Source organism: Perissodus microlepis, chromosome 22 (genome assembly GCF_051167445.1).
Source record: "Perissodus microlepis isolate ML-2025 ecotype Zambia chromosome 22, ASM5116744v1, whole genome shotgun sequence".
Lineage (NCBI taxonomy): Eukaryota > Metazoa > Chordata > Actinopteri > Cichliformes > Cichlidae > Perissodus > Perissodus microlepis.
The window spans coordinates 31,917,522-31,945,267 of record NC_140481.1 but is presented as its reverse complement, the minus strand read 5'-3'; the positions used below and the strand labels follow the sequence as shown (position 1 = coordinate 31,945,267).

General features: G+C 41.0%; 3 protein-coding genes across 6 annotated transcripts in view; 2 read left to right on the top strand and 1 right to left on the bottom strand.

The window, feature by feature from the left end:
• Nucleotides 1–638: 638 nt before the first annotated feature.
• Nucleotides 639–27,746, bottom strand: part of col14a1b (collagen, type XIV, alpha 1b) — a 180,977-nt gene continuing 153,869 nt past the window's right edge. For 2 of the 4 annotated variants that reach the window (XM_084919140.1, XM_084919142.1), the window contains 14 exons: nucleotides 25,916–25,993; nucleotides 25,162–25,248; nucleotides 24,214–24,267; nucleotides 13,166–13,261; nucleotides 13,023–13,076; nucleotides 11,735–11,788; nucleotides 11,063–11,116; nucleotides 10,743–10,814; nucleotides 8,747–8,782; nucleotides 8,213–8,279; nucleotides 7,940–8,128; nucleotides 7,584–7,661; nucleotides 6,789–6,944; nucleotides 639–3,196 (listed from right to left, as the gene is read on the bottom strand). In XM_084919140.1, the coding sequence (XP_084775266.1) occupies nucleotides 2,916–3,196; nucleotides 6,789–6,944; nucleotides 7,584–7,661; nucleotides 7,940–8,128; nucleotides 8,213–8,279; nucleotides 8,747–8,782; nucleotides 10,743–10,814; nucleotides 11,063–11,116; nucleotides 11,735–11,788; nucleotides 13,023–13,076; nucleotides 13,166–13,261; nucleotides 24,214–24,267; nucleotides 25,162–25,248; nucleotides 25,916–25,993 (1,356 nt within the window). In that variant the 3' untranslated portion in view covers nucleotides 639–2,915. Of the gene's footprint in view, nucleotides 3,197–6,788; nucleotides 6,945–7,583; nucleotides 7,662–7,939; nucleotides 8,129–8,212; nucleotides 8,280–8,746; nucleotides 8,783–10,742; nucleotides 10,815–11,062; nucleotides 11,117–11,734; nucleotides 11,789–13,022; nucleotides 13,096–13,165; nucleotides 13,262–24,213; nucleotides 24,268–25,161; nucleotides 25,249–25,915; nucleotides 25,994–27,746 lie in introns of those variants that run through there. The other 2 variants (XM_084919141.1, XR_014799223.1) reach the window with 2 other exon arrangements.
• On the top strand, nucleotides 14,992–18,751 carry LOC146363572 (CD209 antigen-like protein A). Its single transcript, XM_084919150.1, has 6 exons — nucleotides 14,992–15,459; nucleotides 16,082–16,201; nucleotides 16,306–16,404; nucleotides 16,494–16,618; nucleotides 16,940–17,070; nucleotides 18,047–18,751. The coding sequence occupies exons 1-6, from the start codon at nucleotides 15,315–15,317 to the stop codon at nucleotides 18,171–18,173; spliced, it is 747 nt and encodes a 248-aa protein (XP_084775276.1). The 5' UTR covers nucleotides 14,992–15,314; the 3' UTR covers nucleotides 18,174–18,751.
• Nucleotides 21,350–24,392, top strand: LOC146363571 (uncharacterized). Its single transcript, XM_084919149.1, has 7 exons — nucleotides 21,350–21,586; nucleotides 21,776–21,883; nucleotides 22,066–22,155; nucleotides 22,260–22,361; nucleotides 22,457–22,510; nucleotides 22,640–22,782; nucleotides 23,490–24,392. Exons 1-7 carry the CDS (start codon nucleotides 21,463–21,465, stop codon nucleotides 23,553–23,555), a joined length of 687 nt encoding a protein of 228 aa, XP_084775275.1. The 5' UTR covers nucleotides 21,350–21,462; the 3' UTR covers nucleotides 23,556–24,392.

Genomic DNA, 27,746 nt, shown 5'->3' with positions numbered 1-27,746 from the left:
AACGTGTCAGCTCTAAACTGAAGATGTTTTGTGCATTTTAACATCGTTGTGTAACGTGTTGCTACATCTCTGGTCACAGCACGGGGTACAGGTCAGTGTAGATTTAACATAAACATATAAACGAAGGATGAGTGTGAACAAGTGTGACCTCCATGAAGAGAAAAACAAGACTCACCTCAATAATGAACGTGATGTCAGGATCCCACCTTGAGCTTTGTGTTAACAGGACTGTGGGCCCTCTGCCAGTAGGAGGCGCTACAAACTGACTGGTGCTTTGTTGTTGTTGTTGGAGCAGTCAGAGGTGGGGAAGGGTGGACAGGCTGATCATTGGTCCCAGAACTGGTTTTATGGACATTTATGGGTCCTTAATGAACATTTGTCAGATAACATCTGCATATGTTCATGGTCACCACAAGTTTTTCTTTCATTTAATGTAAATTGTCCCTTAAATATATTAAATATAGTCTGCTGTGTAACAAATATAATGTGTGTAATTTTAAACTTCAACTCACCTGAAAGTTTGCAGTCAGCCTCCTGCTGTTGCAGCTCCAACAGGCTTCCTGCTCACTTCACGTTTCATTAGACTTCAGTCACAAGACCAGCAACACATTTACAACCAACACACACACAGGCAGCACTGATGGTTGTACTTCAGTTTTATTGTTCTCAGAAATCAATACCAGTGAAAAATAAATTAATTCCTTGATTTTATTTTTTAAACATTCTGGTCGGAGGTGTAGAGGGAACTGCTCTCCTCACAGACCTGAAGGCTTCAAAACACTAAACTCAGAAGGAAAGTTCAAAGTTCAAATTCTGGCCAAATTCACATCAAACACAAGGTTGAATAAAAGCACAGTCCTCCACGTAACTGGGATTTTTTCAGACAATGAGACTAAAGGATTAAAGTCTGAATATAAAGACAAGAAAAGAAATGAAGTGATAACTAAATAAAAACACCAAGTAAGAAACAGAGCGTTGTGAAAAATAACATTTTTTCCAACTAAACTTTGTTAAATTTGCTTCTCTGAGTAAAACTGTGGGTTGACAAACTGAACCAAAATACATTTACACAGAAAGAATCTCAGTTTTTACAACTTATATTTTCATCAGCCTCCCCAAACACAGAGACCAGTTTGAGCTTAATACTGCGACAATACCTGCACTACAAAATAATATGAATATGTAACAATAAAATGTTTGTATGGCTCTATGATTAGAAAATGATACACTGCATGGTAACTGAAATAAACAAAAACATGCAAAACTTTACATAAAAAGGCTTTAAAACAAAGACACTGGAGGTAATAATCAGACTGATGCAGGACAGGACCAACACACTAACAGATTACATCGTTGTCATCAAATACTTTGCAATTTAAATCAAAACCTTTTGGATATTTTTATTTTATTTTCTCTGTCAGAGAAGCAACAGAGTAAAATAAAATATTTTAAGACTAACAGGCTTTAAAGAAAAAATAATGAAGGAGACAGTTTGAAATAAGTTGTTGCTGGACCGTTTGGAGGCACTTAACCAACCAGGTTAAAAATATAAATCACAGACGAGTCTCTGATTAACGACCACAGGGACAGTTACAGACTGTATATAAAAGAAGGATGTAGCTTCTACGTCTGATTAGCCTTGAACCCTAAATTCTCCCTGATGACCAGAAGGTGGCAGCGTTTGACAGAAGTCTGTGGGGAAACTGACATACTCAGTCGATCTGTGACCTCAGTAACCAGTTAAAGTTTAAACTTTTAGGGTCAAAATCAGTCGTTTTCAGTCTTCTTTAAAACCCACTTTATTTAATCAACTGTCCAATAAAGAATAAAAATGATAAAGTGGGGCGTGATTTAAGGCTCCATTAGTTTAGATCATCTGTGTGTAGATGCAGAGTTCAGAGCAGTTCAGCTGCTGTTGTGAGGACTGAGGGAGCATTTATCATCAGAGGGACTGAAGGTAAGCAGTGGTACATATTTGTCAGGGTTTTATTTACTTTCTTCAACAATCTGCTTCAAGCTGTGTTTACTTTGTAATAACAGAATTTAATGCAGACATTAAAGTAGATGGAGTATAGAGTCGTAGATTGAAGTTAAGCCTGGATCATCAGCTGTGTCCTGATGACTGCAGATTCAAACTCTGCTTCAAAGACATTTACATTCTGAGGCCCATTTAGATCGTTTACATCTTGGTCAGTACATGTTAAAGCATAACTGTTAATGACTGAACAATGAGAAGAGCACCAGTGTTCCTAGTGTTCATTTTCCATGTGTGTCTATAAGTGGTTTTGTCTCTTGTTGTACTGGTTTCCCTTCTTGTGGATAGAATTAAATATTCCACTGGTTGAAGCAAACAGCCCGACAGCCCTGTGATAAACCACTCACTGTGTGTTAACTAGGAGAGACTCTGTTCCTCCCCATGATCCTTATTGAAGCAGTTAAAAATAATGGACGGCTGTATTTTTGCCCAGTTTTGACACGTTACTGTACTTTAATGTGTCTATGAACCGAGAGGTCACGACCCCTTGACCATTTCCACTGGTTTCTCACATTGGTCCCTTGCTTCTTTAAACAGTATCAGGAAACCAAACAGGATTCAAAACGAAACGTTAGAAACCAGCGGGGAACGTCATTGGTGGCTACATGAACCTTTGTTATACAGTCTGTGAGAACAGTTCACCTGTGGAACATGAACCCTCTTTAAGATCCGACGATTTCCAAACAATATTGTTGACAAATGAAAAACAAACAAAATGTAAATTGTTTTGAAAGTTGTCTTAATGTAGCATAGATGTTACAATAGTCCCGACTGGTATCCCTTCCCGTCCCTCTACAATGTCCATAAGAAATCCTTTACATCAGGCACTTGTTGATTAGTCCATAGCAGCTCCGAGCCGCCCAATCAGAATCAACTCCTCTCAGTTAGTCCACGCAGCGCCTCTCTTTAGTCGCCTCTTCGTCCCGACTTTCTCTTCCTCCTCCTTCACACTCCGAGAGGTGCGGTAGACGCCAGGAGACCTCAGCTCAATGTCACCCAGGGCCAGTGCGGGATCATCAGGCGCCACTGGTCGAGGGGCCGGGTAGTTGGGCTGGTAGTAGCGGTACGGATCGTCTTCCTCGACCTCGCCGTAGTTCTGGAAGACGCTGGGTGGTAGTTGGACTGCGGGGACAGCGCCGCCGTCAGTGACATCCTCGCCTTCTGTGATGCCGACCAACCAGGCAATGAGCCAACCAGCAGCCCGGCGGATAGGCAGTGAAAAGCCCAAAACAAAGATGGCCGACCCCGCCACCACAGGAAGCAGTGTTTTGGAGCAATTTGTAGGGTTTTGATTGGGTTAGCAAGAACAAAGGGGTGGGTAAGAAGGAAGGAGCAAGAGACACAGAGACAAGGGTTACCAAAGGTTACCAGGTCAGGTTTATGAGTCAGTTAATAAGGTGAGGAGTTTTAAGTTTGGGTTACCCAGTCAGGATGTGTGAGTCTGGGTTAGAAAGTCAGTGTTGACAATATTGAGGGTCGTTAGGATAAAAAGCTTTAAATAAGTCAGATTGAGCTTTGACGTTTACGTTTTCTGAGACATTTTGTACAAATGTCTAAGTATTACCAGCCAAGTATGAGATCATTCAAACTGTCATATTTTAAGTAACAATGTTTTCAGATATTGTCTTTAAAATGATAAGCATCTGGATACTTAACGTGCAAAAATATTCAAAGCTGTCGTGCAGATGAGTGTTTAGGACGAGTTACAGGAGTTTGTATTAAGTCAGTGGAGTCTGGGAATTAAAAAAGAGGAATTGGATGATCATAATCTAGAAGAAAAGGTAAGGAGAGGACGACCGTGTCAATGTTCACAGTATTTCTTTTTCAAACTACTGATAATTCCATATTTTTCTTGCTCCTAAAAAATACAACAAAAAATTAAAACAAGCAACAAATGCATCACATAAAGTAGTGCTGTTTGTATACGGCACCTCAGTGAGTCACTCTAGATTCATGTGGACCAAATCTACGCTTGACTTTTAGGGATCTACAACTACAGGAAGTAATAATAATAATAATAATAATAATAATAATGGTCTTTGATGTGGTTAAGATTACATCTGCTGATGATCAGCTCAGATGATGGTATATAATTGCATGTTGTTCTCTAAGTAATTCATATCTGTGTAATACTGGGAGCAATATATCTCTTACAAAATGTTATGATTATGGTCAACGTCCTGTGAGTTGATCACCACAGACAGATCAGGAATGTCTGCCAGGAAACCAGCTAATTTAAATGATCTCTCCCAATTCTTCCTGGATGATTGGTCCATCAGCAGGTCAGAAATATGCCAGAAGCTTGTTGATGGCTAACAAAAGCATCTGGTTGAGGTGCAGCTTGCCTGAAGGTATATTTAACCAAAAATTATTTTGGGTGTTTGAATACTTTTAATCCAGATCCATAAGTCATTAAAGATTTAAGCTTTACAATCATTCCAGCCTGGAAAAAGAAGAGTTCAAAGAAATCCTAAAAAGCTCCAAATTACTACGACATTCCCGCCCATCATGACCGTATGCAAACTTAACTGAAGCCACATCATGGTTGAAGTCACATGTGGTCTAACATGTGGGGTTGTTTGGATCATAGCAATAATTCTGATGGTGCTACATTAAACCTGCCACTGACTGTCAGGGATTTAAGGTTTTAGAGAGGGGGTGAAAGTGGACACTGGGAAGGAAAAAGGGTGCATTGGATTTATAGCACGAGACAAAACAAATGAATTGCACAGCCCTGTTTGATTATTTGTGAACGTCTCAGTAATATTCTGTTGTGGGTTATTATGGGGGATAAAAGAAGGTGAAGACAGAGACGTGGAGACACAAACACAGAGACAGAAGAGTGATTACAACATGCAGACATTACTCACATGACCACCCTGCAGACTGCAAGCTGCGCAGCTCCGTTTAGGCCACGGTGTGACCTTTAACCTCAAACACATCAGTGATGTAGCACCAACATGCACAGAACATGCTGAAGATGACTCCTGCAGGGTTTTCTTTAGCCTCTCAAAAACATGTTTGCTGACTTGTGATTGGTGCAAACTAACAGTGATCAGGATGCATGTGAGGGATCAGCTGTGAAGCTGCTCAGATATAAATGCCTCCTGGGTCTTTGCCTGCAGCAGGAGGGAGAACAGACTGATGCTGGAAGGTAACATCTGCCTGCAGTGCTGCTTCATCACCTGCAACTTTCATGTGGATTTTGTAAAGTCATTTGTTGAATGTTTATATGGTGACATTTAATAACTAATGCATGCATTAGAAAACCCTGCATGGAGCGTCTTTCCAGTGACAGATTAAACCCACACTCACTGCACAGAGTGATTTAGCACCAACTGAGATGTTAAGATGCAGAGTTTATGACCACGTGTGGAATAAAACATGTTGTTTTTGAAAACATGTCATTGAGGCTTTTTCCTTCTACTTCCTTCCAGAGCTGATGTTCAAAGATCTGTCGTTTAAATGAGTTTTAACCACAATAAAATATTCTGTTCTTTTATTTTTCACTTTGAAGTTAAATAATCAGCATCTTTACTCAACATCTAGTCTCAGTTCAAGAAACTGAACCTCATTTTGATCGTCTTTAGCATCAACAGAAAAATCTACCACTGTAAAAGTCTGTGTATGATATTTAAAATAAGAAGCAGCAGAATAAATAAACTTTTAAAACTCAGCTGTTTTCTCTCAAATGTTCAGAAACAAACTGTCTCAACAAATTCTGCTTAGAGTTGATTATTTTGGGTGAAATGAGCCTTTAAAGTCCGTAGCACGACCACTTTGAGGCTAAATTGTTAAAGACATCATCTCTGTCTCTGTCGTTCCATCGAGTCTGTTTTCTGAGCCCAGTGCGCTGCATGATATTTGAAATTGTACAAAATTTAAAAATCACACACTGAAGACGAATTTCTGTGTTTTTTAACTTCAACACACACACTGCTGTTTGTGAAACTGAATCCTGCATCTTAGCTGTGAGTGTATCTGAACGTGTTTCACCTTCAGATACACTGAGTGTGGGTGGATGACTCTATGTGAAGCACTAAATGTATAAAGGCTCATTTACACCATGAAGGCTGCTCTCACAGACTGGCACAGACTGATTGTTAAGGTGGAATTAAGAAATAAGTGTCTAAAGTTCTTAGAACATGTTTAGCGCCACCTTGTGGCCGGACGTCACTTTTTTCTTAAATTCAGCTTCATGAGGTTTTAAATTTCTGTCAGTTTTTGAAAGCAGGGTTCCCGAGTGTAAATGAACCTTTATACACGCAGTGTTTCATGCCCACTTCTGTGACATGCACTCTGTTTAACTCAGTGGCAGCTTTTCAGAGTGAAAATGAACCACAAGAACTGAACATCTGTCTTCATGACTTCAGTCCAAATACAATCAGCAGTGAAATGTTTTCATGCTCAGTTAAAAAGTTTCTTCTGTTCACATATTTGAACAAACATGCAGGTTTGTCTCATTACAGCCTCTTCAGTCTGTGGCTGTAATTACACAACAGTCACGGTGGAGGCTGCTGCTTTAATCATGTGGTTGACAATAAGAGCTCAGCAAAGAGCTCCAGAGCAAAGAGCTCCAGAGCAAAGAGCTCCAGAGCCAAGAGCTCCAGAGCAAAGAGCTCCAGAGCAAAGAGCTCAGTATTTTTCTTTGATGAAAAACTCCAGAGAAAGCAGCACGATTAAAAACTACCAGAATTAGAGTCTTGATAACACTGGTGGATCATAGTTTCCTCATATTTCTGAGACTACGTACCTCCAACATTGTAGCCCACACAGGAGTTCTGATCACAGTAACCCGGAGGCCCCTGGGGGCCGATGGGTCCGGGGGCTCCGGGCCGACCGGGTACTCCGGGATTTCCAGGTCGTCCTGAGGGTCCAGAGCTACCTGGTCTGCCCTGTCCCTGGGGACCTGGGAGGAAGAGGATGAAGAGTTTAGAAAACAAAACACAAATGTTAGAATTACAGAATCACTCTGTGAGGTCAAACTCATCATCAGTCATAAGAACCCCGACTGTGAGCCCAAAGTTTTCACAACATGTCTTTGTGTTTTCTCCTGCGTTCTGTCAGTCAGAGGACAGAAAAACACTTTGCAGCTATCAAAGTGATTATTTTAATGATTTTATGGTCAGAGTCGGGTAGTTAAAGTACTTCCAGACGTTTCCAGGTAATAAATGTTTAAGACATTTTTAAATGGCACTCAGAATTAATTTAATAACATCTGAACAACTAAAACTATAAAAAAAATTATATCAACTATTTAATTTTAGAGACAATTTGTTCACATTTTTTGGTTCAGTTCAGAAAAACAACAACAACAACACTAGTACTAATACTAATAATAAAAATCTATCTTACCATGTCAGTTATCTTAAGACATTTGATAAAAAATTATATTTTCTGTTGAATTCTGTGGATTTTACAACATCTTAATGATCCATGTGAACCATGTGAAACATTTTTTCTTTTACTAATCAGACAATCATGTTCAGGACTTTCTTCACTGCATCACTGGGATGGTTCAGAAAGGCTTAGCAGGAAAATAAGTTACCAGGTGGTCCTGCAGGTCCTCTGGGTCCTTGTACACCAACACCTGGAGATCCCTTATCACCCTTCTCTCCTGGTTGTCCTGGAAACACACAACAGAAATAAATACTGCTTAAATTTCTATATTTAGTGTCATTCCATACAGATACACTGTAACATGGAGAAAGTCTGCAAGTTCGACCTTTCCTGCTCATTTCTGACTTTTTATTTATTATTTTGCTGTTAGACTGAACCAGTGCAGCTTTGCATCGTTTGCAGTTCAAAATAATTTTGTATTTATTGTATACTGGGCTGTGTGGCAGCCCCTCAGTTCACACTGCTTTAAACAGTAACAGAGTTTTACTGTTTTGTTAAACTTGCCTCGTTCTCCTGGTTGCCCATTCTGTCCATTTTGTCCTGGGAAGCCTGGTCTGCCTGGGGGTCCCTGTTCTCCCTGTGGTCCTGGGGGTCCTTCTCGACCAGGCTCTCCCGGTGGTCCGGGAACTGTGCGGATTGACACCGGAGGACTCGGCACGTGGTTCAGGATGCTGTTGTAGCGCGCCATGTGGCCTGAAAACAGTTCAGTTCAAACATTATTAGTATTATTATTATTATCATTATTAACAAATAAAGGTTTGGGTTTTTTTAACTCACTTTGGATCAGCTGCTCACAGACCTGTCTGGCGATGGCCTGAACTGATGCTGTCGACTGGAGATCTCCCTGAAAAAACACACGATGTTCATATAAAATACATGTAGTTATGTGGGAGTGTTTTTAAATGATTCATGTTCTGCGTTTCATGAAGGCGCTACAGACTCAAATTATTAGGACTGAAATTTACTCATAAATCTGCAGACTGCAGTCATTTCTTTTTCAGCTGCTAGTGTCAAATTTTTAGTTACAGCAAATTTAAAGTAAAATTTATTTTATGAAACTCAAATACAGACATATTATATTTACTTATTGGATGATGTTGATATTTCATTATTGTAATCAACGAAGGAAACAGTGACTAATGTTTACTGCATATTAATAAAACATATATTAATACTTTGATGAATGTCTGCTGTTTGTGTATCCTTGAGTTTGACATTGTTGATGCAACAACAATATATCTCTATATGCAGGTCAGCAGACAGGACGTTTGTGACTGGGGGAAAGTAATAACATGAAGACAGAGAGCTTACCCGTTCACCTTTGTCTCCCTTAGTTCCAGGAGGTCCCTGCAAGAGAAACGAATTCATGAAAAACCAGGAAAAAACCTCCAAACTTGTGAAGCATCGAACACAAGATGAAGCGGGTGATTCTCTCGTCAGGACAGCTTGTTGATCATCTTGCTGTCCTGATTAAACTGCAGCCTGCTTGTTTTTGTCATTTATTTAAAATACTGGAAATCTTTATCTATATGAATAATAACTAAAAACATAATTTAAAATGTTTATACTTTTCAGTGTTGACATGTCTCAGAGGGAAACAGACACATCCTAAATCGAGGGGATTAGATTTCAGGAACGTGTCGAGACCAGCGAGAGGCCTACAGCAGCGGCCCAACCCCCGGTCCGAGGCCCGGGGGTTGGGCCGCTGGCCTACAGGACTGTGATGGTGATACGTTTGTCGGGACTTTAACGTTCCCTCTCAGAGTCTGGGGCAAATCTACATGAAACATCGTTAAAGGCTTCAAATGTGTCGACACGGAACAGAGAATATGAATATCTGTGCAGCGCTGTCACTTAACGCCGTGTTTATAATAATAACAGACAAACATCCAGTAAGAATGTAGAACAGAGGAATAAACACATAATAAACCAACTTCGATGGAGCTGCTGTGACCTCGGTGCTTCTTTCTAATATAAAACTTTCACTGAATGATGTTTATCGAGATGAGAAAGAATAAAAATGTTAAAAAATACAACCCAGAATGTAGTATTTATGGAAATAGTGTTAATACCCAAAACTTGAACTACTGTATATTTTACTAAATTCTCATTACGACCTGTAATTTGCCAGCATGAGGTAAAGAGCTGATGAGGCCTTTCTGCAGTCCACCCATGCATCTGTAATTACATGCTTATAAAGATTTTATCACAGTGATGAATAATCATTTGTCAGCAGATTGTATCACCGCCCACAGAGTCCAGTGTTTTCTTTGTTGCTGCACTTCAAATGTGATTTACTCTCCATGAAGTTTTCACATAACCAGGAATAAATATGAAAGCAGCGAGCGGTCACACACCTCTGTTTACAGTGGCTGAAGTAGAAACCAGCACAGCAAATGGACTGCAGACAAAGGTTTACATGCACAGCCTACATACTGATCACAGACTCTGCAAAAATAAGAAGCTGACATGCAAACAGGTGGAGCTCAAACTGAGACACTTTGCTGCGTTTTGCATGAAGCTGCTGTCCCACCTGTTTCTCCTTTAGTCTGATTTAAATGCTTGAAACTCTTTGAATTTTTAGTTTATTTCCACTGCTAGCAAAATATTTTAACACATTGCAATAACGACCCAGTGGGGCTGAAACATTAAGGCTATGCATAAGTGCAGTTCCTCTTCTGAACACCAGAGGCAGGCTCCAAAAACGTCCACATTCACAGCAGAAATAAACACGTTTAAGTGAGAACAAAATGACTTTGAGTGAACTGTGACTCCTGCCACTGAGTCATCACAGCAACATAACACAAGTCCTGATGTACAAACAGAATGAGGGAAAGAGGAGCCGTCAGCACCAGTGATGGATCTGTTCACTCAAGTGTTTACCCAGAAGGATAACGACACTGCCAGCCTCTGATAGAAAGAAAGAAGGATTTGTGTTGGCCGTTTGAAAGGCTGTCAAAGGTGAAGGCTCAAACAGCACTTTTCTGTTGACATAAACACAAAACACTGAGCTCCACATATCAGTGAATGTGTCAAACAGCTTCTAGAGCTTCAGATTGGACAGGAAGCTGTTAACCTCTTTGACAGACGCTCACCTCGCTGCACTCTCAGTGTTCAGCTGACTCGACAGAGTCGCTGACGACACATCCCGCTGCCTCCTGCGTCTCTGTTCACATGCAGCAGCTCATGCCAGAAACATGAAACTCATAAAACAAATGATGGCGTTCCTTCTAAGAGCTAAAAACCCTGCCCACCCCGGCCCGTTTGGTTAATGGGGACAGGCAGCTCCACTCATTGACAGGCTCACCGGTGGGCCCAGCTCTCCCTGCTTTCCTGGAGAGCCTGTACTTCCTGGGGATCCTGGAGCTCCTGGAGTTCCCTGTAGAAATGAAAAGCAATTTTTAATTATATTATTTTAATTATTATAAAGTTGTTCCTGTTGTACACGCCTGACTGAGCTTATTAGCCCTGCCCAGCTTGACCCAGTTCCATCATTATCACCTAAAGTCACAGTTTTAATTAAACTTTACATTTAAGTGCCTAACAGAGAAGCTGCAGGCATTGCATGCATATATATCCTCCTCTGAATCCTCCAAAACATTCTCAAAAACAGCAACAGTGACTTACGATGGTTCCTGGGGGGCCCTGTGTGCCGGGGGGGCCATCTTTGCCTGGCAGTCCCTGAGAAGGTGAAAGTAGATGTTATAATAAAAAAGGATTAAAGAGTTCCTCCGATGACTTTGACCCAGCAGCTGTCTCGCTCTTTCCAGCCTTGGCTGCCACCCTTCTGTGCTGCTGACTCTTCTGTGGCCAGAGGGGGGCGCTCCAGGGCCACAGATGCTGCTTCGCTCTGTAAGGGTCTTTTTGTTCATTTGACAGCAGCTCGACTGTCTCCTTTCTCAACCTCTGGACTTTTTAGGAAACTTTTATCTTTTTTCTGTTTTCTTTTCCACTCGTCCTTCCGTGGAGCCATGCCGTGCATTAACGTGTCATTTTTTAAAGCATCACACCTCTTTTGTACTTCATTGTTGCTCCTGTCCCAAATTAGCATATATTTAAAATCAATCCAATGCCTCAAATTCAACATCTGAGAGTAGAGACAGTTTACAGATATAGTATTACTACAGTAGTACTCGTATGAACAGTATCAGAGGTGAAGATGATAAAATATCTACATTACACGTTATTTTATTCATATTAGTATTTGACCACATCCCAGTGGTTTACTGACTGTTAATATTTGTAGTATCAACAAACTTGTCAAACAGCTGCATTATTAGTGTGTCTGTTATGACTCACTCTGGGTCCTGGAGGTCCTTCCCTCCCTGGACCTCCGGGTCTTCCAGGAACCCCCTGAAACAGCACGAGGAGAGCAGAGGTCACTGCAGGTCACGTTCACACCAGCCCTAAACCTCAACATGCATCAAGATCAGTGTCTGTAACTCATTATATGTGAGTGGGCCTGTGATGGAGCTCTGGATGCACGATTCCTAAATACCTCCTAAGAGAAGAGTACTCACAGGTGCTCCCATGACATGGACTTTTACTCTTAGGTACACTTTTAGGCTGCATTCACACTGCAGGTCTTAATGATCAAATCCGATTTTTTTGTCTGCTCGTTCACACTACAATTAAAATGTGACAGCAAACGCGCTCCTGTGTGAACCCTCAACGCGGCTGCATGCGCAAAAGAAGACACACAACACACTCTGTTTAGATCCAGAGCAAACAGTATTGTTTGACTGATGGCCCTTAATATAAAGACTTGTTTCAGACTTTATCTTTCCCAATTTTGTTTGTTATTTACGTTTGGCCTAATAATGATCCTTATTGCTGTTTTAGAGGAGCGGTGCTTCAAAGGATAGCTGCAGATTTCTGTCAGAATCTGCAGATTATACAAATAAAATGTTCACGTTTCTCCAACGTTGTCTTCCCAACAGTTTCACTGACATCTACGCTGGATGGCCAGGAAGCGTTCGCGATGTCTTCTCCGGAGCTGATAATTGGCGTCTGTCTTGTGTCAGTGACGTAAAAGACGGATTTAATGCGACGTGACCATCAAACAGCAGTCGCTTTCTAAAACATCAGATATGTATCGGATTCAGGACCACATACGAAAGTGATCCAGGTCGGATTTGTGCCGTTCACACTGTCATACCACGATGGGATATGGGTCACATGGGGTCAAAAAAGTCGGATTTGATGCGCTTTCGCCTGCAGTGTGAACGTAGCCTTAGTCTGAGGATATGAAGTCTTGTACCTGCGTTTTATTCGCTCCAGCAAAGGAGGAACGACACAACGTGACAGACATCGGGATGAAAGGAGGTTAAACACTTGCAGAGAGTGAAGGATTTTAAAAGTGATGTTGAAGTCTCCTTCTTTCCTAAGTAACAGGTAATTCCACCTCACAGTCTAAATTTGATCTTTATTATCTCTCTAAATAATTTATATTCAATTATGAAAGCACAGTAATGTGTTTAAGCATTACTTGATGTGAAGAAATGAGAAGCTGAGTGTTGGTATCTTACTAAGAGTGCAATGAGAGCTATGATCTGTCAGTGTATAAAAGCTGATCACATCTTATTACCTGAGTTCCTTGTTGTCCCACATCACCTTTCTGACCTCTCTCTCCAGGACTGCCCTGCAGGCACAACGACACACTTTAAATCAAAGATTAAGGAAAAAAGTAACAAAAAAGACTAAAAGGTTGTTGAAAACTGTATAACCCACCGGGGGTCCAATAATGGAGCGTCCACTGGGTCCTTGCCGTCCTGGGGGTCCCTGAGGTCCTGGAAGACCCGTATCTCCAACAGGACCAGTTGGTCCCTAAAGAGAGCAGGACAGAGAAAGTTGAAGCTAATGTGCTAAAAACACAGATGTGATGTAGGCAAACGTGCAGGTTTGGATATTCTGAGGTGGTGATGGTGGCTTTAACTGGTCATGTAGGACACTTTCCCAGAGATTTACTGGTTATCAGGTGACCCATGAACCAACTGACCAATCACAGGGTGGCTGGAGCCAATCCAAGATCCAAAAAGGTGAGACACTCCACACACAGCAGCTCTAATCATTTTCAAATATGTGCATGTATCAGTGTACAGTAACATTCACCCCCTCAGCTACAATGACTGATGGATTTCACACAAACCTGGAAAGCAGACTTTGATTAAACAGGGAGTGTTGTATTTATCAGGCTGGATAAAAAGGCTTTGCATTATTTCATTATTTAATTACTTAATTCTGCCTTTATAGTGATTTGTTTAAGGTCCCTAGTTCACTATATTTTGTGCATTATTACGTTTTAATACGACACTATTCTGTGTTACCTAAACCTCAAAACACACCACATAACTGATCTAGTTATAATATCTGTGTGGGAAATGAGCTCAGGCTGGTTCAATGGTAGAGTCACAAACAGTGGAAGCAGTGAGCTGAATCAGTTTCAGTGCTTTAACTGAAATAATAACACGTCCAACTCCACCAACAACGAGTCCTGCTGTCTGAGAAGACGGCTTCAAATATTCGGGAGGAAATCAGTTTGTGAGTGTTCAAAGAGAAGGAAGTAGGTTTATGATCAGCTACGTGATACGTTTCAGTCACAAAGTCACTGCAAACATGTGAAAGTTCAAACTAGACATTAATCCAGTCCGAGGTTATTTAAAGACTCCTTATTAAAGACGAAGCGTAGTTTGGTGTATTTACCTCATAATGATCAGAACATGATCTGTGCAAGCAGACGAACATTAAAAGTTATAGATCAAAGGTCAGAGGCGCTGGTCGCCTCGTTTGTGAACACAGTCTGTTTTTTCCCTTTGGTTTAATAATCTTGTTAAATATTTCTTAGATTTGTGTTTTCTGTAAAATTTGGGGCTGATTAGTGAACTTTGTTGTTTTCAGCATTAATGTTTGCTCAGCTCTGAAGCAAATAATAAAAATGCTTTTACTTTGTAACGGGCTTTTTTAACATGGGAAATGTTACATCTACAGAATATTTCTACAGATCAAAACTCAAAGCAACCGAAAAACTAAGAAAACCTGGACACTGTCCCTGCAGAGGGCGGAGCCTAATGTTTTGTTGTTGTTGTTTTTGTTGTTTCCAAATGTTTGTTGATGAGCATGACTATGGTCTGTCATAATGAGGTTACTGAAAAGATTAGATGTGTGTGCCTGGTACAAAACTGATGACATTGGTGAATTAATATTATTAATATTCAATCATTCCCATTATTAAAAGGACTCCCTGAATAATCCTGCTTTCACAATTATTACATTTATTATCATTTCCTCAGTTATCACAACCTATTTTTAATTGTTCCTGTGTAGTACTCCATGTCTTTAGACTTTAGTTAAATGCAGAGTTACAGTGTAAGTACGTCCGGCTGGATCGTCCACGTCATTCAGCCATTTCTTCCATATGTGCCACATGACCTTCAAACTGTTTCTTATTGGTCTATGAAACTTCTTCAGCTCCATTTTTTTTATCTTTTATCTCATGGTGTCAAATGAGGTCATGAGTGAGGCACATTCATATCATCACATCTGTCAGTGGAGAAAAGTAAAGAGTCGAACACATTGGCCTTTTTACTGCTCGCCAGCATCTCTTTCTCTAGTTTGTTTTGTTTTAGCTGTTGCTGTTTAATACATTTAGAAACAAACATGAACAAAAACAACACTTTTATAATTCCAAATCATTAAAAATCAAATATCTGTGTTTATGGTTTCCTGCCAGAGCTTCCTCTCGACATCCTGTTCAAACCTTCTCAGCTCGACACAGAACGACGGAGAAACTGACAGCAGCATCAGAGAAACATTAAGAGAAACATAACTGACAGCTCTGCTGTACTGAAAACTGAGTCTGCTGGAAGCCGCACACCTTGAAATGTCTTCCCACATTTATGAGGATCCAGATTTGACCATTAAATTTAAATATGGAAACCGAGACGACAGAGAGGAGAGAGAAGTCGACATCTACGAGACTTCGGACGTCTACGCAGACCAGAAGGCTCGTTCAACACGACACGGAGGTAAGAATCACATTCTGTGGACTCCGTATAAGACGTCCATGCTAGATATAAAAGTGCAGTATTAACATAATGAAATGAGCAAAACACAGAGACTCTGTTCATGAGGGAATCATCAGTGTGGGCTGATCATATGTTATATGAAACACTAGCATTTTCTTTTAAAACACAAACCAGTTTGCAAAGCTGAGCACACTGCTGCCTGAAAGCAGAGATATGGCAGTGACACTTTGAAAAGTATCAGTAAAATGCCTGAAATAATTTTAGGAAATTTTATTGGATGTTGTTGGTTTTTTTATTCGATCAGGAGAGAAGATTTGTAACATGTTAGCTTTGAGCCGTGACGTCATTGTTGCTCTGAGACATTTGTGGTAGAGTAACAGCAGATTGTTAGATGAGGTTAGCCTTCTCTTCTCCTCGGTCAGGTAGGAATGAACTAAAAGCAGCTAGCTAACACCTGTTAGCATCTCCCCTCATGTTAAACGGTGTTTGGTGGCTGTTTGCTGCAGTAGGTGTCGTGGTGTTTTCACTAATATCAAATGTCTTCATCTCATCTGTTCAGATAAACTGAAGGAGGAACTTAAAATGTGTTTAATCCAACTGTGTCTTCTGCTTCACGTTGTAGAAGCGCACACTCAGTATCACCTCCCAACAGCCCGACGAGACCAGTTCAGAGTTCCTGCCCTGATACTGGGTCTACTGTGTCTCCTGTTGGTAGTGGGGCTTACAGTCTTCTACAAATTCTGTGAGGACTCACATTTATTTAAATAACATGGTCAAAAGGTCAAAGCCTTCAGCAGCTGATTTGCATTTACATCCTGAACTGTCTGTTTTTACGGTTTTCATGAGATGTGGAGCTGACGTCTGAGAATCAGAAGCTGACGTCGGATCTGGAAAGGATGAACTGCCAGTTTGGAAACAACAACCAAACACAGGCGAACACCACAGGTGAGAAACATCTGAAACTGACTCTTATTAAACTGTTATTAGATGATTTGAAACAGGACTTCATGTTGACGATGAGTTATTTCTTAAAGAATGGAAAAGATTTGAGTGCAGCTGTTACTACATTTCTACTGAGAGGAAAAACTGGAGTGAGAGCAGGAAAGACTGTGAGAGGAGAGGAGCAGATCTGCTGGTGATAAAGACCAGGAGCAAACATGTAAGTGTGTCATAACTGTTAACTTAAGATACTAAATGTGTGATATACGTGATGTTGCTGTCAGAGCTCAGTCGTCCATGAATGATTTAAACATCTGCGGCTGTACATGTGATATGTTTTTCTGCCATGTGTCTCTCGTTGCTGTTCAGTGTTATCTGTTTAAATATAGAATCTCTAAATTGATAATTATGAGTAAGATCTTCATGTTGGTTATTTTTTGGATTAGTAAAAATTAACAAAATGAAAAAAACCTGAAACATTCCTACAGAAACTGGAATGAGACGAAAAACTAATCCATTCCTGTTTCTGACAAACTATCAGGAATTTTTCAGAGAGCTGAATAAACGTGGAGAATTCTGGATCGGTCTGGAGACAAAGGGCTCGTCAAAGATGTGGGAGTGGGAGTGGGAGTGGAAGTGGGAGTGGGTGGACGGATCACCACTAACATATACGTGAGAAATTTAATTTAGAGCTTTTAAAATTGTGATATATCTCCTGGATAAAATCTATGTGCCTTCCTCGTGCGTTTTCACATATGAACTCTGAACAATGTCACAGAATCAGGACGGGACGCTGAATAAATCGTCCTTTTTTCCATGTAGCACAGAACAGGAGAGAGTTTGTCCCAGCTGGAGATACTTTTGATGGAGGAGCTGCTGCTGTCTGTAGAGAGCGTGCAGGAGGCAGGATACATGACACCCACTCGCTCACACCAGACAGTTACTGTTTGTTAAAGATCATTTTAGGTCTGCTCTGACTACACTGAACATTTATGTTCTCACCAAGATAATGTAGAAATCCCTTAAATCTGCATTATTTCTAACAGCCAGCAGGGGGCGTCTCCTGTGGTTGCATAAACAGGTCAGCTTGTGTTGAAGTCTGTGGGAAAATGTCCTTCAGCTGCAGTGATCCAAGTCCTCATGAACACTTTTCTATGAATCCATGGTCTCAGTTTAAATGAATATCACTGTATCCTGTAAATCTTAATCATTTCTTCTCCTGTTAATGTTCAAAGCAGGCGATAAAGCAGGTACGCTTTAGTGTGAGGGGACTGTGTGGTTACCAAGGTGACTGATGAGGATGTGATGTTCCTGGATTTAAAGGTCAGATCCATCCCTCAGGGGCTTTAAAAACACAGCTTTGTAAACTGACGGGTGATGTCACAGTGGCAACGTCCATCTTTTATTTACAGTATATGGTTCTCATGTGTCCTGCATCATTTTGTATAGAAAAGTTCAGAGCTGCAGTTCATGTGTGAAAACTGCATAACTGGTAATTATGGGAATACTGGGAAGACAAATGGAAGTTAAATAGTTCAGCAGGAGAATATGTTGAGGTGTGTTTCTAAGCACTGCTAAGAGCTCTCTGCAAAATACTCTGTCGTGTTTTCAGGATTTTACCTGTAACAACATTGTACTTGTTCAACAGAGGCTGGAATTCAGTTGCAAAATTAAATCCTGAGGATGACTTCAAAGTATTTATGGATCTACAAGGAACATGGAACTACACCAACACTGGATCGAAACACTGGATCTGTGAGAGGGACATCTACTGAGAGTTTGCTGGTCACCTCTCAGTCTAACATGTGTAACATGTAACTGCACTGTATCAGATTTAAACCTTACCAAGGATTTTAATAGAGAAACTGAAGTCCCAGTACAGCTGTGTGAAGGTAAAATTGACATAATGGTGTTCTGACCTTTATGTTTTGCTGAAAAGTCAACAAAAGTCTGTTGTTGTGAAATCCCAGACTGAAAACCACAGAACTTTAATAATCAGGGATTATGTACAAAATGTCAGTGAGTCCTAAACTGTTTCATACATTTATTAAACTCCTTGAATTAAAGCTGAAAGTCTGAACTTCAATCACACCTGATTTGTTAGATTTAAAATACGCGATGGTGGCGTACAGAGGCGAGAGGACCAACACTGTAACTGTTCAAATAAGAACTTGAGCTTCAGCCCACAGCTTCGGATCGATCAATATTAGAAATGTCCTCATTCCATAATTCCTCTGAATCTGGATGCAGTGGCATTTTTTCATTTTCAACTTAAACAGGATTGAAATACACAAAACAATGTGTGAAAGTCTAATCAACCAGAAAACAACACGCGTCTCCTCTGGTGGTCAGTTTTCAGTCAACATCGTCAGTTTATGTCTATTTCTATTCTTTTATTGTGATTTGCATTGCTCTGTTTTTTTGTTGCATTTTAGTTCATTAACTATTACTGTACATGTTAACTGTTGAGTGTGTTTTGCACTGTCCAATAACTTTGCAGTGCTGAGCTTTATGTATTTTAGTCACTGGCAGTGAAAATGAGTTTATGCTGTGTACACTGTGGCATGTGGTGGTGGTTCAGGTTACATGCTAGCACATATACATTACACTGTCTTAATAGTTGGCCTCTGAAGGCACGAACTGTAAATTAAAATAGTTTTTAGATTTCCCATCACGCTGTCAACCTCAGTAATGACATCATTACTCTAGTCCAATCATCTTTCATGGAGCCGATCAGCCTCTGCTTCGCGTGGTGTAAATCTGTGCTCTCCATTATTTGCCTCCTCCCATCTCCACCTCAGACAGGGAGGCCCTTTCCTAAATCCTCCCACTGCTGAGAAGCTGTCCTGCCATGACGAGGTCATCGGAGTCTAATCTCCATCGTATCTCAATAAATCATGTTCAAGTCTTCTAAGTCAGCAGTCCCGGTTTATGTCTGACAATATTTTCACGGACCGGACTATAAGGTGTCACGGATAAATACAACAAAATAAAACCAGTACTGGTACCAAGAAAATAAGATTTAATCATAACACACAGGAAAAGACCCAGGGAAACCAAGTTAATGATAAAAATGGTTTAAAATAAAAAACAACGCTAAAAATTGATATAACCCCTGAAAACCATGAATTTCACATCGAAGCCTCATCGCAGCCCAGTACCGAACGACTCACAGACTGGTACCAGTCTGTGGCCCGGGGGTTGGGGACCGCTGAGCAGGCAACATAATGTAGCACTTGATCAGTGAAGCAGTGTCCACTCACTATGACTTCAGAGTGTGGAATAAACACAGTGGAGAGGTGTGGGGAGCTGCTTTCCACCCCTGTGGATTACAGTGGCTTAGAAAGACAGATCACAAACATCAACAGATGATGTAATCTGCTGACTACAGCTGTTACGGGGTGAAGCAGGTTTCCCCCACACAGGCGCAGGACCAACACAGGCAGGCTCACCTAGGGCCTGTTTAGGATCACAGCTTAGCGAGTGTGTGTTTGGCCTGTGGAACGACAAACTACACAGAAAGGCCTCAGACAGGAAGCCTGAACACAAATCCGTCAGCACTAACCACCACACTCACAGGGCAGACCGTTTCTCACTGCTGGCACAACGACACTGGTATCTTCTGATAAAACACTGCCACCTAGTGTCGGAACCTTTAGTTACATTTTGCAATTACAGCTCCTTTAAGGAAGCCCAGACTCCTGTTCTCTGGGGTTTACTGCTTTATATTACAGACTAACACCAACACAAAGCAAACACAAAATCTCCCGCTCTACCAATTTCCATACAGTACAAAAGTTAGACTAAAAAACTCAAGACAGAGAGGAAACAATCAGATCGGATCTTTTAAAGAGAGGATCTATACGGTTGGAGGAGCACGTGTCCTGCTCCGTGGGGGGTTTTCTGATACTTGGCCTTTAGGTCTCTGCTTAAGTTCTTCTGTTTCCATGGAAGCCTTGAGACCAGGAACTACTACTTTTATCCACGTGGTTCAGAATCTCTCTAAACTATTAGAAACAGCAAGATGGAGACTGATAAGTTTCTTAGCAGCATCTTTACTCTCTGCACAGCTCAACATAAAAAAGAGCACTTCCTGTGTGCAGCCATCGTGATACTTCACTGGCAACTCAGAAGCCAGGAAATCTTGTACTCTGATAAATGCAGGAAAACCAACCAGATGGAATCAGCACATAATTATAACTGTTTGAATGTAAAAGTGTAAACATTCAGATATGTAAACATGTAAATATCAAAACATGTAACCACCAAATAACTAACTCCTTAACCCTCATAAACACCTCTTTGTGTACCAAATGACATAAATCTACTTCTACATTTTACATAATTAAAGAGACAGAGAGAGTTAAAGAGAGTGCTCTCTCTTATCTGGAGGGAAGAGTAACGATAGGAGCGAGCTAAGAGAAACAATGTTTCAATATTTTTGAAACATTGTTTCATTTATGAAAAAACGATATTTTTCATAAATGAAACAGTATTTTATAACTTCTCTCTCTCCTGAAAGATGTTTTGCATGAGTGAAAAGCTGCTCGCACAGAATTTTCATAACAAAAGATTTTTACATATGACCGAAATGCAAGCGCGGTGTGGTGCTCAGTGTTTTCACAATGAGCGGGGGAAAATCTGGATCTTTATCTGATAGACGTTCAACAGAGATGTGCTTTAAGACTCTGATGAACTCTGGTGAACAGACCTTCACTCATTTTTATTCACCAAAATACCAAAAGTAACCATTTTAACAAAGTCAAAAAGAGTTTCGTGACTCACAGCTGCATGTTTCTGTGACAAACACAACCTCTCTGTCATTAGTGTCTGAGTGGACACCTGCCTGAGGTCAGAGGATCGTAAGTGATACGTCAATGATTTCTTAAATCCTACACTTTAACTCACAGAGAGAGAGAGAGTGGCTGTAACAGCATTTATTAGAGTTGTGTTTGTGTGTGCGGTTGTGTTTGTGGGTAGCTGTTACTTCCTTCATGCTCGTCTCTAAAAACAGCTGCGTGACAAAGACAGAAGCAGACGGACGAGACTTTTACTTCGCCCAAAATGTCCACAGGGAACCAACATGTGAGATACAGCAGAGGAGTCCGAGCGGACGGTGGAGAGAAAAACAAAGCGGAGATCCGAGAGCTTGAAGCCCACGCCACCAGGACTGGGTCACAGAAAACTGGTAAGCACGAATAAGTAGACTTATGGCCTGGCAGTAAACGCAAATAAAACATGGATTATGTCTTATTTTAAACATGAGATAAATAAATGTGTCATACAGCAAACATCTGTCCTCGTACTGAAAAGAGCAGCTCATTTAAAAGTACGCGTGCTGAATGAAGTATAGTTACTGCGCTTTTCATCTCTACAGGTCGACGTGCTCGAAAGAAACATTCAGCGAAGAGAAGAGACGTTCGAGTCATCGCTGCAGTTCTGGGAACGTTTCTTCTGTTCATGCTGACTTCGACAGGACTACGCTGTGAGGGCCGACACGTGCTGCGCTGTTTATGATCAGTGTTCAGATTCCAACAGACTGTTCTGGAAACGATGAGAACATTACAACAAGGCTGAACTTTTTACTGATTTTAAACTGTTCAGTTAAAAAATAAAAACACAAACGTTTGTTAAAGTTTCACATGAGCACTTTATGTTCCTCTGCAGATATCTCAGTGACCGTGCAGAGAGACGAGCTCAAAATAAAATTGGATGAACTAAATGAGGAAATGACCAGGATGAAGAGCCAATGCTCAGGTAAGAGAGGAATATCAAACTCACAGCCAGTGACAGCAAAGTTCACAGGCTGAAGAACAATTATTTCATAACAAGCTGTGTTTTCTTTGGTTCTCCGTGTCCAGACTTCTCAGACTTCGAGAATCCAAACACAACTGATGGTTGGCCTGATTTTGGATTTCCAGATGATCGACCCGAGGCGACGAAACGAAACGCAACTGAGAGAGGTTACAAAGCTTTTTCCCCTCAGTAACTGAAACAACCGTGTTCATCTGCAGTTTGAAGCAGTTACTGTGTTTCACATTTTATTTCCTTTTTTAAGGCTCTTTAACGAACATCACTGAAGTGAACAACACCTCAAACGCGACTGAGAAAGGTTTTACAGTTTCCCTAAAATGTGGAACATACAGAACTCAGAATGTTCTACATGTCATTTAAAGCCATTTTAACTGAGCAAAGACACGTTACAGGAGGTTGGAGTAAGAGGGTGTCGGTATGTTTTCAGGGAACGGCTGTCCTCCAGGATGGGTGAAGGTCGGCTGCAGCTGTTATTATGAATACACCATAGTGTCCGCTTTGCAGAAGAGCCAAGAAGACTGTGAGAAGAAGGGAGGAAATCTGATCGTTGTGAACAGCATCGAAAAACAGGTGAGTGCGTTTGTCTCAAGCAGCGTGACTTTAAAACATGAGAATAAAAACTAATCAAGAAGTTTAAATCTGCAATATGAAAAAAGTGCAGAAAACTGTCCTCTGACGTCTCTGCAGTCACCCAGATAAAATCATGTTCAGCCAGAAAGGAAGTGAGCTTAGTACAAGCAGCAACTGGTTCTTAACCAACGGAAGAAAACTCAGATATGTAGGTCTCTATAAATACGAACGATGATGCCTCTGACTTTGTAATGAAAGGAAACTGAACACCTTTGCTTTTGAAAGAAAAGCTAAAAGTCTGCAAGACATCACTGCAAGAGATGAATCTGACAAAGCATCAAATTAGAGCACGTCACTGTGACTAAGCAGCGCTGTGATAGTGGAACACATGGCATGAAACACTCGAACTAACTGTGCAGAGGTGGGCGTGCCCGGAGCTCTGAGACTGTTCGAGGAAACTGAATCGTCGTATCTAAACCACAATCAGGCACAGCAACAGTGAGCACGCCATCAAGCGTGGCTCAAAAACAGCAAGAGCCCAACCAGGAAATGACCTTTAACATGTAGGCTGTGCAGCAGAGCGCAGAGGGAGGAGTTACATGAATATATTAAATATGCTCTGAAACTAACTCACTAATACATTTGTTGTCTTAACTGCATAAAACCTGAGTCGACACTTAGAAGCTTTCATATTTTTCTACATATAGAGAATACTGAAGGGCGAAACGGCTAAAGATGTCCTGCAGTGTGGCTCAGCGACGCCTCCGCCGTGACGGGAGGAGCTCATGAGAGCGGTCACATCAAGAACTCGTGTGTGTGTAAACCCGACAATTACTGCAAATATGGAAAGAAGCTATTTTTATTTTCCAATTTAATTGACTGATTGATCTCCCTGATGTTTATTTATCTGTGCGTTTGTTTTGTTTCATATTATTAGTATTAGTATTATTATTATCATTACTATTGTATTTATTTATTGTTTCTGCAGACAGCTCTTTCTGGAAAAAGTGATTTGATTGAACTCTGTTTAAATGAGGGATTTAATAATAATAATACCTTTTGAAAAAATATCTATAAAAGTGTTTTTGTAAATTTCTTCATGAAATATGTATACAGCTTTCTGCATCCTAATTCTTTTCAATCTATAAACTATTGCTGAAGTTATTAAACTGATCAGAAATGACTCTGCGTGTTTCTGAGTGTAAATAGTTGGGATGTGGGTGCTTACAGCTGCAGACAGGCAGTTATATCGGCTCTGTCTCTTTAAGACGAGGATGAACACGAGCATGATGGATGTGTGTTTTTACTCTGAGAAACTGAATAAAAACAAATGCGATTTCTTGATAACCTGTTGATATTATTCAGCAACGTGCTGAAGGCGGGCCCATCAGACACAGCCGTGGTTTCTGATAGGCTAAACCAACAACTCACCACAGGGCCTGGCTCTCCACGTTCTCCTCTGGCTCCTCTGATTCCTGGGCCTCCCTGTTAGATACACAAACAGCAGGAGGTGCTTAGAAACACACGATTACCAGGTTTGCTGCTGGGGTTTGAAGGTGAGGACAGATGACTTTATAACCCACAAAGCTGACAGATGAGTCATGGTGCAAGAAAAAAAAGGTTTAATCTGCCAGGAAGTGAAAGTAAAAAAAAAGGAATTCCACTAAAGAAATGTAAACGGAACATAAAACAGGATGTTGGTGTTTTGTCCTGTTATTGGACTTTTGTGACTGCATGAACGAATGTGCAGCACTGGCTTTTATGGAGGGCCAGGAATGACAAACTGAATTAATTAAATGCTTCATTAATTAATTAAAATTGGAATTCATTTATTAAATAAATATTTAAATAATTAATTAAATGTCCAGTCATTTAATTTAAAACATGTAATACATTATTTATTTATTTAAATTTTATTTAATTATTGACATATGTATTTCATTGTTCAATGGCATATTTAATTCATTCATTTTGTCACTCCTGGCCCTCCATACTTTGTGTGTTTAGTATATGGATAATGACAGGTCGGCAAAAAAGTCTCACTGTCGCTCTCTGCTGGTGAGAAATAAAATTGCATCCTCTTTAAATACCAGTTGGTATATTGGAGTCATGGTGCTTTTGGCAGTGGTATAAAAAGTTACTCGTTTGGTGATTGTTCTTCACTATATCAAAGAAACATGTAAAAACTAATGTGAGTAAAAAGTGAGGTGACAAAGTGCAGGAAAAACTATGTTTGTGTCACTGATTGTTGTGATGCAGATGTGCGATCACGTTTGGTCTTTGTCCATGTTTCATTCAAGTAAGCAGACGATGAAATGCAATGCAGCAGAGGTGAGACTTGCCCAGTAACCAAAGTGTGTGTGTGTGTGTGTGTCTCACTGGTGGTCCAGCAGGGCCTGGGGGGCCTTTGCTGTCCTGGGTGCAGGTGCAGGCTTTAGGCAAGGCCGGGCAGTCTACCTCCTTCCTCTGGATGACCACAGCATGATGAGGATGACACAAAGAAAAAACAAAAGCAAATAAATAAATATAATAACAGAATAGAAAACAAATAAAGAAAATGAAATGGCATGAATTGTGATTAAAAAAACAACCCAAACAAGGTGGAAATATGACAAAGCTCTCCATCTCAGATGTGAATTTCAGATATTTTCAGATTACAGTCACTGTAGCACACAGCAGTCAGTGACTGTCAGGTTCAGTCATGCTGCTACTTCACTACGTTCTGCTTGGAAACCTTCGGCCCCAGCAGTAAAGAGCTCGGCCTGCACGACTGTCCGGAACACGTTAGCCACAGACGCCTGAGAGCACCTGCTTCCCGACACACTCTGGTGTTGGTTTTGTGTCATGAAAAGATCCAAATAAAACCAGGGAGGCAGTTTAAGTCTAAACGACTGCTTTCAATGGTTTTACAGTGAAAAATGGAAGCAAACTTGACTCATTCTAACCCCGAATGCTATCAAGAAAATTACTGTAATGGAAAAAACTGTCTCTCAGTCTCAAATAGAGTTAAACTGTCACCTTCGTGCATGCAGTGTTAATAAACTGTGTGTAAATGAGCACTTAAGAGCTTCCAGGTCATCTCCTCCTGCTTTAAACAAGCAAACATCGAGACTGCTTCAAACTTTGACCTCACCAGACTGGGAAGTTCACAGCACTTGTCTCTGTTGGCCCACGAGGTGCTGCAGACGATATCAAAGTTCTGGAGCTGAAACTGCAGAGAAGGAGAGAAAGAAAGAAAATCTCTATGAAATCCACATCAGGTATGAACAACAGCCAATCAGCTGCCAGGTGTCTATGACAGAGAGAAACAGAGAGACACACCTACTAATAGGGTGGAAGGACCCTGGCCTGCCACAGAACCCACACAGGTCCACATAAAGCTGATTCAAACCCACAGACTTATCAATGTGAGGCGACAGTGGTAACCGCTGCACCACAAACAGCTAACACGTGTCTGCAAGCAGCCAAACTCACACAGGGGCATAAATAATAAATACATGACTGAACAGAGACGCACTGAGAACTTGAAGGTAGTTCAAAGCACGGCTGGATCACGACGTCGGTGGGGATCAATAAAAGCTAATTATGATCAGCTGATGGGACTCAGCAGGCAGCGGTATTTGGTATTTTTATTTTACCTGGCACATAAAAAGCTGCCGATGACTCACTGCAACTAATCACTAATAAATCACTCATTTTGGTGCTGAGCATGTGTGGCTTTTCACCATAATCCTGTATTACACCCATAAAGAAAGGGAAGATCACCCCAGCTTTACACCTTTCCTTTGAATCTTTTCAAATGCCTGTTCTCTGCTTGTCTAATTAAGTGTGGAGAATTTGGAGGTGTAAAATGAGAGCATTAGTCAGGGCCACCCTATGATTCACGGGCTTTAAAGCACAGCGGGAGTCTCTACACCTCGTCTTGGATTGTGGGAAATAGTTAAAATACCAGAGTCGAACACATTTAAATGCTCGTGGAGGCCAAAATCCATAAAACTGTTTGAACTTTGAGGCCAGAAAGTGTCCTTTTTCCTAATCTTCTAAGAACAGAAGTAATCTTGTGATGGTTGTTTGCTGCTACCTGCAAAAACCTGCCGATGCTTCATTCTGCAAACTTCATTTTCAAAACTGTAAACACGTACGATCCAAAACAGCGGCTGTGCCGATGCCATGAAGCTGAGTTTAATACGAGTGTAAAACTGAACCTGTCAATCAAAGTTGTTGGGCTCCGCCCTCCGAACTGCCAAAAGTCAGACTGATGTGAGCGAGCAGAGCTGCCTGCGAGAGCGCGAGTGTGTCGCAGCGCCAGGCGTCGTGTGTGAGGGATCTTTGTGCGTTTGGCTGCTGAATCATAGCGGGTCTGAATGCACGCACAAGGAATTTTGCATGAGTGAAAATGAAAAGCGGCGCCTTATCTCGCTGCCATTTTGACACCAATATAAATCCGTACTCGATTGCTTAGTTTTGGGCGCTGACACGGCCGTGCCTGGCGGGGAAAATAAAATAAATAAATAAATAATTACGCTGCTTATTTGACACAAACGGTTGAATTTTGCAGCTTCAGAGCAAAGTCGGCGTTGCACGTTTTCTCTTCAAAGGGAGATCAAACAATCAGACACGGCCTCAATGCCGCCGCTATTTCTGAAGGAGTGGCCAGAAATTGATTTGTTTGCATTCATACAACTGCTCGAGGAAAGAGCTTTGATGGAGAAACACAGTGAACAAAGCGCAGCATGCATGTGATGAAACACTGAGTGTTATAATTCATGTATCACATGTGCAGTAAACCACAGGAAGGCTGACAGTGGTGAGCATGACGTGCACCCATACTCTGTCCCTGGGTGTAGGCCTGTTCCAGGGGTCGGCAACCTGCGGCTCTTTAGTGCTTATACTGCGGCTCCGCGTGGTTTGGGAAAATAAATTAGACGTATTGAGCTGAAGTGTATTTTATTTATGTTAGTTCT